Source organism: Mus caroli, chromosome 1, assembly GCF_900094665.2.
Source record: "Mus caroli chromosome 1, CAROLI_EIJ_v1.1, whole genome shotgun sequence".
Taxonomy (NCBI): Eukaryota; Metazoa; Chordata; class Mammalia; order Rodentia; family Muridae; genus Mus; species Mus caroli.
In genome coordinates, this window is record NC_034570.1 from 124,673,699 (window position 1) to 124,685,731 (window position 12,033).

The window sequence follows — 12,033 nt, forward strand, 5'->3', positions numbered from 1 at the left end:
GAGATCTGGCGCCCTCTTCTGGAGTGTCTGAAGACAGCTACAGTGTACTTACATATAATCAATAAATAAATCTTAAAAAAAAAAAAAAAAAAAAAGACAGGGCCTTATGGAGCTCAGGCTGGGCTTAAGCCTTTTATGTAATTAAGAATGACCTTGAGCCAGGGCGTCGTGGCGCACGTCTTAGATCCCAGCACTTGGGAGGCAGAGGCAGGAGGATTTCTGAGTTCGAGGCCAGCCTGGTCTGCAAAGTGAGTTCCAGGACAGCAGGGCGATACAGAGAAAGAATGACCGTGTATTTAGGATCTTTTTGCTTCCACCTCCTGACTGCTGGGATCCTAGGTGTGTCTCACCACACCTGGTTGTATGTGTTTCTGGGGTCAAACCCAGGGCTTTGTGTATGCTAGATAAACATGCTACTAACTAAGCCCAGTCCCCACCAGGCTTCACATTTTCCAAAGAATTGCCATGTAGGCATTTGGGTCATTTCCAGTTTGGGGATTATCTTAGTTAGGGTTTACTGCTGGGAACAGACACCATGGCCACAGCAACTCTTATCAAGGACAGCATTCAATTGGAGCTTGCTTACAGGTTCGGAGGTTCAGTCCATTATTATTAGGGCGGGTAGCATGGCAGTATATATGTAGGCATGGCGCTGGAGGAGCTGAGAGTTCTACCTCTTGTTCTGAAGGCAGCTAGAAGACTGTCTTCCGGGCAACAAGGAAAAGAGATTCCAGGCCCACCTTCACATGCCACATTTCCTCCAACAAGGCCACACCTCCAAATAGTGCCACTCCCTGGGCCAAGCATATTCAAACCACCACAGGAATATTCTAAGCAAAGCATCTATATTCACTCTTTGAGGTTTATTGTTTTGTTTTGTACTGCATTGTGTATTACCTATTTGTAGTGACGGGTATCAAACTGAGCCTGTGCACGCCAGGCAAGCATTCTACTAACGAGCTACAGCCCCAGTCCTGTATTTAACATCTGTGCACAAGTCTGTGTAGTGCTATGTGCCTGAGTCATACGCAGACGTGTGCTATGCTTGCCTTTGTTGGAAGCTGCCCTTCCCACAGTGGTTATGCCACTTTACGTCCCACTAGCTGTGTATGACTGCATGGGACCTGGCCCCTCTTTTCTGCTAATTTTTGGGTGTTTTGGTTTGGTTTGATACAAGGTTTCTCTGAGTTAACCGTGGCACTCACTCTGTAGACCAGGCTGACTTTGAACTCAGAGAGACCCACCTCCCTCTGCTTCCTGAGTGCTAGGTCTAAAGGTGTGTACCACCATGGCCCTGCTTCTTTTGCTAATTTTAACTTTTAGATTTATGTACTTTTATTGTATGTGTATGAGTGTTTTGCCTGCGTGTATATATGTGCACCGCATATGTGGCTGCTGCCCTGGGAGCTCAGAAGAGGGCATCAGGTTGTCTGGAACTGGAGTTACTGATAGTTGTGAACTACCATATGGGTGCTAAGAACTGAACATGGGTCCTCTGCAGGAGCAGTCAATGTTCTCAGCCACTGAGCTCTCTTTCCAGTCCCTTCTTGTTAATTCTTGTTAGGGACATCTCCCATGTCACCCAGGCTGGCTAGGAATGCCTGGCTTGCCTTTACCTCCTGAATGCTTGGATTATACCCTGTGCCACTATGCCTGGCTTAATTTTTTTTTCATATGGCATTGGGGCTCAAACCCAGGGCTTTGCACCTCCTAGGTCAATGTTTTACCACTAAACCTTGTCCATAGAACCCCTCCCCTTCTAGTTAAAAAATATTTAACTGTGTTATTGTTACTATGTGCACATATAATAGAAGTATGTGAGTGCGGATGGGTATGCTACACCACAGCGTGTGCGTGGAAGTCAAAGGGCACCTTTCAGGACTGGGTTCTGTCTTCTCAGGTGATCTGGTGACTGAACCCAGGTCCTCAGCCTGAACTACTAAACCATCTCACTGTCACACCTAACCTTAATTTTTGAAAGACATTTAGGCCAATGGTTCTCAACCTGTGAGTGGTGACTCCTTTGGGGGTCAAACAACCCTTTCATGTGGGTCGCCTAAGACCATTGGAAAATACAAGTATTTACATTATGATTCATAACAGTAGCAAAGTTGCAGTTATGAAGTAGCAATGAAATAATCTTATGGTTGGGGTCAGCACAACATGAGGAGCTGTAGTAAAGGAAGTATTGAGACCTCCACAGTTCTGATGGAATTCCATCAGAGTGCCACACATTAGGAAGGTTGAGGACCACTGACTTAGGCAGTGCTAGGAATGGAAGCCAAGGCGTCATGCATGCTGGACAGACAGACACTTTCCTGTGGAGTCTGGCCCTAGACAACTGTCCTCTTTGACTGAAGAGACCCTGCCTCCCCTTTACTGATGATAAGTACCTGTTTTTGAAGGACTCGTGAACGCTGTCTTCTGATCTCCACATATGTCCGTGGCATTCATACCTTCCCCTAAGAGCAAACAAATAAATGATTGTTAAGAGGAATAAACCAAGGACCTCTTTCTTTCCTTGGAGCACACATGATGGAAAGAAGGATAGGAATTAGAACCAGAGGTGGAGGCGTATAGAAGGTGGGCTGGATAGCTACAGTAAAGTTGCCCGGGTCTCTCTTTTCCTCTGTCTTTCTGTTTCTTTACCTCTGTTGTGGGCATTGAGGAAATGGATGCTGGCCTGAATTACGTCACTTTGTTGTCACAGTATCTGATTATTGATAAGTCTTGCTTTGTAACTAAACTGCGTTTTTACCTGTTGCCTCCAGGTCCCAAGACAGCATGTACCTGCCCTCCAGGCCTGACACTGGCAGGAAGTAGAAGGCTCTGTCATCTCCTGTGCCCCCCACCCTCATCATGTCTTCCACTCAGGGCAATGGGGAGCACTGGAAGTCCCTGGAGTCGGTGGGCATCAGCCGCAAAGAGCTGGCTATGGCCGAAGCCCTGCAGATGGAGTATGATGCTCTTTCCCGGCTCCGACATCACAAGGAGGAGAGCAGGGCCAAGCAGAACACAGAACCCTCTCTTATCAGCTGGGATGAGCCAGTCTTGGACTTCTACAGCAAGCCAGCAGGCAGGCGGACCGACCTCAAGCTCTTGCGTGGTCTTTCTGGCTCTGATCCCACCCTAAACTACAACTCCATCTCCCCACCAGAAGGGCTCCCCAACTCTACCTCCCAGGATCCACAGCCTGGCCCAGACCCCTGGCAGAAGGGCTCCCTGTCTGGAGACTATCTCTATATTTTTGATGGTTCAGAGGGGAGATGCTCTTTGTCTCCAGGATCAGGTGACACAGATGGCTCTTGCAAGAAACTATCCCCACCTCCTCTCCCTCCTCGTGTCTCTATCTGGGATGCCCCTCCCTTGCCTCCTAGAAAGGGATCACCCTCACCCTCCAAGATCTCTCAGCCTAATGACATCAACAGTTTCTCTTCGGCAGAACATCCACCTGACAAACTGCTAGTGGCCCAGGACCCAGAAGAGGGAGAGCTGCCTGATGGCAGGGGACAGGGACACACGCTGGGGTCTGTGGACTACGATGGCATCAATGATGCAATTACCAGGCTCAACTTGAAGTCCACTTACGACTCAGAGATATCGTCTGATGCTACCAGGGGCTGGAAGGAGGGCCGAGGGCCCCTGGACTTCAACAAGGACACCTCTGGGAAACCTGTGGCCCGGAGCAAGACAATGCCCCCTCAGGTGCCCCCTCGAACTTATACTTCTCGATATGCCAACCGAAAAAATGCAACACCTGGCAATAACCGACGGATTTCTGCTGCTCCGGTGAGGACCTTCCTGTGCATTCGTTCAGAACATAAACTAGTTTCTCTTTGCCATTGCAATTCAGATCTGCAAAATCTCACTTGCCCTTTAGTCTTCCCTTCTGCCCTCGGGGCCCTTGGGCACTTGTTGTGGGGGTTGGGGAGGGATCCAAGCTAGGCTTTATTATGGAAGGCAGGGCCAGGAACATCAGGAATGGTCTGGTTCCTTTTCTAGGTTTACGTTTCAGCTTGATGGCTAAAAGAGCCCTTTTAGGGGCGGGAGTTTTGAAGCCAATAGGTACTTCTTTCTTGAAGTAAGGACGGAGTTAGGAGTCACCAAGCTCACTCTGGCTGTCTCCTGAGGTTCTGCCCTGCTGACCACTGCTCGGCCCTGATGACCACTCATAGCACTCATAGCATTAGCTACTTGTTTAGTGGTCTGTGACCCCATTCAGATCTCCACAACACCCTGTCTGATGCCCCAAAGCCACACAGCATGAGATGGCAGAGTTGGTATTAGACGCTGGTCTCATTCCAAAGTCTCTCCCTTCCTCCCTCTTCTTCTCAACCTCCCTTCCTCACTGCTTTTTATTGTGATAAAAATATATGTGACACGTTTGAGATTGGCCATTAAAAAGTATATAGTTCAAGGGCAGTAAGTGCGGTCATACTGTGGGGGCGTTTACTTTTATCTGTCTTTCCTCACTCTTTCCTCAGTGAAGATATTTAGAAAAAGCCTGACAGTATGATAATTATATATATATGATATATATACATATATCATATATATATGTGTGTGTGTGTGTGTATATATGTATGTGTGTATATATATATAACATATTATATATTCTTCATGTCATCCCAGATGGCTACCACACATATGTGTGTTGATATGTCTTTGGCCCATGAAGTGTCAGGAGTATCTCCAGAAGGGACCTGAAGGCCACCTTATTTTACCCTTGACTTCTGGACACCCTGCTCCCAGAAGCCAGGTGTCCGCGCCATAGCTTCAGACTTGTGTAGCAGTTTACAGCCCACCCCTCTTTCCAGCCCTCTTTCCTCCTTACCCTTTGTCTTAGTGCCTTGGGGCTTTCCCGCCCCATGTCCAGCCTTAGGGATCAATTCCAACTCTACACAGCTGCACGGTCCTTCCTTCCTCTGCTTTTGCAGAGACAGTCCCTCAAAGCCTAATCAGGGTGAGCTGCAACTCCAGAGCTCAGGCTTTTTAAAGGCTCAACTCAGAGGTGGGGCTGCTCCTGCTATTTATAGGGCTGGGAGAGTTCATCACACAGAGCTGGGACTGCTCACAGAGTCGGGCAGCTGGGGTAGGTGGTAGTCACCTTTGTCTTCCCTCCCCCATCTCATGTGTCATCAGAGTACTGAGAGGGAGCCTGAACTGGCCGGGAGTCTCCTTGAAGCAGCAAGGGCAAAGCAAAAAGTTCTTGCCAGTCTCGGGTGGGGGACGCAATGCGGCAGTGGTCCCCCCCACCTCAGTTCGGGGCAGGGGCACAGCCTGCTGGGAGGGGAGACCCCTTGATCTCCGCTCCTATACCCCCACCCCGCCTTCGCCGGGCTTCCGGCCGGAAGGATCCTACTTATCCCAGGCCCACTGAGCCATCTCTGGAAAGGGCTAGCTCCAAATGCCAGCCTGGTACCCCCGCTGCCAGCCTCTGCCTGGCAGACTCCCCCGACCAGCATCGGACGATGCCACCAGGGCCTGCCAGCCGGGCAAACGTAAGTGGCTTTTGTTTTCTTATGGTGCCAGGGAATGGTACAGAAAGGATATGAAATGGCCTTCAGTGGCCATTCTGTTTGTCCCTCTCCCTCCCTGCCTCTCTTGCCCCTCTTTCTCTCCCTGACTCTTTCTCATAGGTTAATTGCTGACAGTGGTACTATTGTTTGGTCTGGAACACAGGCATACGCTTGGCAAAGCCAGGGCCTCACATGCCAACTGCCCCCACTGCCAACTTGCCCCCACTGCTGCCTTCTTCTTCATGTACTGCCACCCCCACCCCACACACACCCAGGGGAGCAAGAGTGACCAGAGGGAGGGACACTTGCAGTCGGAATGTTCACTGAAGAGTTTGCTGCCTTCTGCCCTGGAGGGGCAGGGAGGGCATAGGAACAGCTAAAGGGGTGATGGGAGGTGAGGTGGCACACACTAACCACAGCATCAGACACCCCCATTCCTCCCCAGAGCAGCTGTTAGAACCTGCTGCCTTTACCAGATGTAGCCTGGGACTCCATGGAGCCAAAGCCTCATTCCTGGGCCGCTGCCCTGGGCAGGCCTGTGAGGCCTATCAGTACTAGCTTCTCGTTTGTTCTTCCTTGGGGATCCTTTGACAGTTTCCTGGGTATTTTAGAGCCGCCCCAAATGGGAGATAGTTTGGGGCCTTGTCTAAGGATTCCAGTACTACATGCGTGTTCTGGGAGAGGAAATGAGGCTGATGCGGGCAGGCTGCCTGTAGCCATAGCCACTTAGAACCAGCAAGCCTCTAAGAAGCCTAACAAAGGAGCCCGGCCAGGTTCTTCCCAGCCCAGAGCCCTGCTTTGACACATTGGTCTTCCTCCTGAGAAGTTACAGGTGTCCGAGCCATACCTCTAGCGATGAGCTCAGTCTTAGAGTCTGGTTTCCAGTGCTTTGGCTGTCCAAGGCCAGGCCTCTCTGGGGACCATTTGGGCTGACCACCTGCCTAACCTAGCTCAGCTCACCCCAGTGTCTCTGGGAGCCATCCCATGACAGGCTTTGCCTATGGTGACTCTCAGCACTGTGTTACTTTCTGCCAGATTATGGCCACACTGAGCTGGTCAGACATGTACCCCTCACAGAGCAGGTTTGACCACTCTTGTCCACTGCTACAGCTTCTGTTCTTAGCCCAGGTTTCAAATCCTTTTTTAGTTTGGTCTTTGGTGTCCTAGGTTGGCAGATAATATATTTCTGGATTTCATGTGGGGTGTGTGTGTGTTCATTTTAATGCTACATTGAAAGCCCTTACACAATAGGCTGTGGTTTCACATCTTGGGAGGCCCTTCAGAGAAAGAATTCCAGAGAGGGGGAAATGCTGAGTCAGCTGTTTTTCCTTTTAAGGTGGGCTCTCGGCCCCACACTGTCACCAATGGCCACGAATTGTTTGAGGTCTCAGAGGAGAGAGATGAGGAAGTTGCTGCATTCTGCCACATGCTGGATATGTAAGAACTGAAGAATGGGATGGGGGGGGGGGAGGTTTCCTGTGTGTGTGTGCACGCGCGTGCGCACGAGTGAGTGAGTGTGTGTGTGGTTGGGAGGATTCTGGGTCTCTAGAGGAAGCTACCTGTTCCTTTAAGAAGGAGGAGGAGCTATAGTAAATAAAATTCCAGAGTGGGACCCTTCTCTTGCAGGCATCTGAAGGTTTTTATGAAATCTTAGAAGTTTGCCAGGCGTGGTGGTACAGCACTTGGGAGGCAGAGGCAGGTGGATCTGTATGAGTTTCAGGCCAGCCTGGTCTACATAGCAAGTTTCAGGCCTGCCAAGGCTACACAGTGATACTCTGTCTCAAACAAAACAAACAAACAAACAACAGAAACGTTCACATTTTTAGTAAAATTCACAAACCTTGATCAGTCTAATTGTCCTCTCACTTCAGACCTTGACCCTCAGCTGGCCTTAGGAGCAAACATACCACTCAGTGAAGGAAAAAACTTCCCATGTACGGAAGAGGAAGGAAATAGATTGCTAACTACTTATTGGTTAAATTCTTTTAAACTTAGTGTAGAAAACTCCTTTTTGAGCTCTTGCTACTGTTACACTGTGGGGATTGGTTTGTGACTGTAGCAGAGATGACCAGAAAGACTACAGCCCCAGGGCTGCCATCCCTCTGCCCCAGCCTAGCCCACAGGTCAGGGGGCTCAGCTGAGTTGGGACAGAAAAGCCAGTGGGATTTTGGGAGCGAGGGGCCCTGCCGACCCTCTGAAGATACAGCGAGTCCTTCCTCCTTTCTTCCTATACAGCCTTCGAACGGGCTCTGATATCCAGGACTATTCCCTAACTGGGTGTGTCTGGAGCACTGTCACCCCAAGCCCAGAGCATCTTGGGGATGAGGTCAACCTGAAGGTGACAGTGTTGTGTGACAGTCTCCGGGAGCCACTCACCTTTACCTGCAACTGTGAGTTAGTCGGGGTTACACCAGTGGCCCTAGAGCTGAGGCAGGGAGGACTATTCGGGACTTTGTTTCTCACCTCACTCTGTCGCCTGAATGAAGACCTTTCTGAAAGGACAGCTGTCTGAGGACATAGTAACTTCGCTCCCACCCCAAGCTTATCTGACTGTCGATGGGTTCTAGAGACCACTTGGCTGGTGATAAAGGAACGAGGTAGAGAGGGTCTGTCCCAGTTGCCCGATGTCACTGCCCTCGCTCTTTTGCCTTACCCGTTCCAGGTTCCTCCACCGTGGACCTGCTCATCCACCAGACCCTCTGCTACACCCACGATGAGCTGAGGGAAGTGGACGTGGGCGACTTTGTGCTGAAGCCCTGTGGGCTGGAGGAGTTCTTGCAAAAGTGAGTGAATGGAGCCCGGGCCTTGTGAGACTGAGGTGACACTTGCCTTCTGGCTGGGAGAACGAGGGAGGCTCTTAGAGAGCTGTTCTTGGCTCAGTGTTTGCTGCTCTTCCCTAGCCCCGCAGTCAGGACTCTCTTTCTGGGCACATTCTCAGCCACGTCGCACTTTTCCCCGGGAGCTCCATCCTCCAGCTGGGTTGGCCGGATCCTGAGCCAAAATCTGCCGTGGAAAGAGCTTGGAGCTGAGATGAAGCAAAGATGAGGTCGTCTCTGTGTGCAGGCTTCTGCTTGCGGAGAGACGTGCATCGAATGTGGGGGCAGGTTAGGGGCAGCAACAGGTGGCCTCTCCTACTCTAGAGGGCATGCAGCCACTGGGCAGAAATACCCGTATAGAACCAAAGGGAGACATCACAATGGCTCTCGTGGCTTTCTCTGCCTTTAATTCCACTGGCCTATGCAGCTGTTTAGCCTCCCCCTAGGCCGGCTTCCAGCTCCCTCAGCCAGTGCCCTCTACAGAAAGCAGCCTCCCTGGAAAGTGTGATGTGGGACCAGCTAAGAGAAGCCCTCTCCACTACCCTGAACTGTGGAAACCTGGGGTGGGGTAGGCAGGGTTCCCACCCCAAGGCTAGGATGGTGTGGCAACAAACATCAGGAGTTCTGCTGACCTCCACCCATGCTGCCCACCATCCCTGTCCCCCTTGGAGGAACGAGACAGACAAGGCCTCTATCTCCCCCCCTCAGTGGTTCCTGTGCGCATTTTCCCTGGAGCAAATCTAGATGGAAGCTTAGTTGTCTGTGGTTAGAGCTCAGGATTGATAGAACTAAAGATTCATTTCTTGACGGATTGTGTCAGCATTAGGGATAGTGGCCACTCTCTGGCCTCTGTATCCTCATCTGGAAGCTGAGGGAAAGGAACCAGGCCTGTCATATAATTCCAGGGCATCCACAAATGCATTCCATGATGTGTTCACTGTATTCTTGCCTCCCTCTGCTAGAGGGGCAGGGAGAGGTCCTGGAAGGCAGGGTCTCTTGGAAGTGCCAGTGCTGGGCCCAGGGCTATCGTGGGTAAACAGTTTACACTCAGTTCTGGCTTTCCATTGACCAGCTGTGAAGCCTGCTCTCCAGTGTTGGGGATGTAGCGGTGCTAGAGATGAGGCCTAGCATGGGTGAAGCCCTGGGTTCCATCTGTGTGTGTACATGCACACAGAGGCAGAGGCAGAGACAGGCAGACAGACAGACAGACAGAGAAAGACGGACAGAAGGGATGGAATTAAAGAGGACCTCATGAGCAGTCAGTGGATACCAGCAACAAAGAACCAACCCCAGAGGAGGACTCCTGGGACTCCCAAGTATACAGATGCCACATTCTCCCTGTAGACTCCCAAATCCAGGAGCCTTGGAGTCTCAGAGGTAGTAGGAATGTCAAGTGGAATATTTCCTGTGACATGACACAAGGCAGTGAGTGGTCCTTGGGTCACGCCCCCCTCACTCCGACCCCAACTTGTGCTGCACAGCAGAAACCCTTTCACCAACAAGTAGAAGTCACTGGGGCCTTGACTCTCTGGCTCTAACCATCTACTGTGCATAAAAACATAGTGCTGGGTCCTGGGTGGAAAGGGCCCTCTGGAGTTTCCAGAGAATTGCTAGTTCCCAAGGAAGCCCTCGGGATTGTTTCACTGAGCTGGAGGGGCCGATACTGAAGGGGAGTGTTGCTCCAGGATGCAGGCAGCTCTGTGATAAGAACCTTGAGACAGTCCTAAGGGAGGCTGGGTTTCCTGCTACCTCCCCCCTCTCTACCACTGCTCTCGCTCTTCCTTCCTCACAGACCCTCCCGCAGGCCCGCCCCGCCTGACAGTCTAGCCTCCCCACACCATACTTCACTTTTACTTAAACCTTAGCCCATCAGAGCTCATAGTGCAGGTGCCAGGTTCCCTCAGGATGTGGAGAGCCTCTAAGTCTAGGCTGGTCTGGCCCCGAGGCCCTGTACTTGAAGTCTCTGCATCCCTCTTCCCTTCTGCTCCCCTCCATCCCCTTCCATTCCAGTCCAGATTCCCACCTCTGCGGAGGAAGGAAGTCTTTTTCCGGCTTCTGATACTCAGATGCTAGGGCCTGGCCCAGAGCGGTGCTTGTTCAGCCCTTTCTTGTGGGTTTCCTTTCAGATTAAGGTGTGATTTGGAGGAGGGGGAGAGGTTGGGTGGCAGAGGGATCAGCAAGCTGCTTCCTAGGAACTGGGGGTCTCCTGTGTGGGTGCCGAGCAGTGAGAGCCACTCCTACCTTTTAGAAAGTGTGAAGACTCCCAGGATTGGTGGAGGGAGGGTGGGATGAAACTTGCTTCCGGATAAAATTTCTGGAACTCTGGTCCGATTGCTTTGTCTGTCCCCAGCACCTTAGTGAGTAGCACAAAAAAAAAGGCATCTGTATCGCTCAGCCCATCTTTGCTTGGTTGTCAAAGCCAAGAAAATGGGATTTAAGCAACCTGTCCCTAAGAAGTCCCTCTGTACCCCCAACTCTTTACATCATCCTGGGAAATGAGCCAGAGAGTCATTATTTGGGGAAGTGCTAAGTGTTGTGGGTGGCTTTTATTCAGAAAGATCCCAAGTGTTACCATGGCATTCCATTGGGTAAAGGATAAGGGTTACAACATAGGCCTTTCCCCCATCTCCCCTCTGCCCTCCCTTCTTTCCTCCCTGTGTTGTCTCTCCCCAAGCTAAAGCATCCATCCTTCCTCCCACTGAGTCCCTAAGGCACTAATGGTCTTGTCCCCTACCCCTCCAGTAAGCACGCCTTGGGAAGCCATGAGTATATCCAGTATTGCCGCAAGTTTGACATCAGCATCCGGCTACAGCTGATGGAGCAGAAGGCTATCCGGAGCGACCTGGCCCGGACGGTATGTGTCGAAAGTGGCTGACAGTTGTACATACCTGGGCAGGTAGAATGGGCAGAGGGTGATACAGAACATGTTAAGGGAGTGGGGTAGGTATCCCGGGCTGAGGAAAGGGCGTCATCCCTGCCTGACCAGGGCACTGCTCGCTCCCTCCCTCAGGTGAATGACGACCAGAGCCCTTCCACCTTGAACTACCTCATCCATCTCCAAGAGAGGCCAGTCAAGCAGACCATCAGCAGGTGAGAGTGGGTACCACCTAGGTGGAGTCCAAGCAGGAACTGTGAGGGGATGGCAGCTTCCAGCTAGGATGACAGAGTCTCGTAAATGTCCAGAAACTTGTCAGGAATGCCCCTGTCCCAGGACACTTCTCCTTTCTTTCCTCTATGCCTGCCAGTGGTTCTCAACCTTCCCAAGGCATTGCCCTTTAATGCAGTTCCTCATGCTGTGGTGACCCCAAGCCATAAAATTCTTTCATTGTTACTTTGTAACCGTGATTTGCTATTGTTACACGTCCTATTTATTTATTTATTTATTTAATGTTTGTGAGTGCACCTAAGCTGTCTTCAGACACACCAGAAAGGGCATCAGATTCCATTATATATGATTGATGATTGTGAGTCACCCTGTGGTGGAATTGAACTCAGGACCCCTGGAAGAGCAGTCAGTGCTCTTAAGCACTGAGCCCTCTCTCTAGCCCCTGTTACAAGTCTTTGGTTTTTTTTTTGTTTTTTGTTTTTTCGAGACAGGGTTTCTTTTTTTTTTTTTTTTTTTTTTTGGTTTTTCGAGACAGGGTTTCTCTGTATAGCCCTGGCTGTCCTGGAACTCACTTTGTAGACTAGGCTGGCCT

The 12,033-nt window shown here is 50.8% G+C and overlaps 1 protein-coding gene across 1 annotated transcript in view; it reads left to right on the plus strand.

The window, feature by feature from the left end:
- Positions 1-12,033, plus strand: part of Pik3c2b (phosphatidylinositol-4-phosphate 3-kinase catalytic subunit type 2 beta) — a 60,675-nt gene that overhangs the window by 17,090 nt on the left and 31,552 nt on the right. The window contains exons 2-7 of the mRNA XM_029475574.1: positions 2,772-3,789; positions 6,856-6,956; positions 7,755-7,909; positions 8,182-8,302; positions 11,078-11,189; positions 11,346-11,425. Coding sequence (XP_029331434.1) covers positions 2,860-3,789; positions 6,856-6,956; positions 7,755-7,909; positions 8,182-8,302; positions 11,078-11,189; positions 11,346-11,425 — 1,499 coding nt within the window. The 5' untranslated portion in view covers positions 2,772-2,859. The remainder of the gene's footprint in view (positions 1-2,771; positions 3,790-6,855; positions 6,957-7,754; positions 7,910-8,181; positions 8,303-11,077; positions 11,190-11,345; positions 11,426-12,033) is intronic.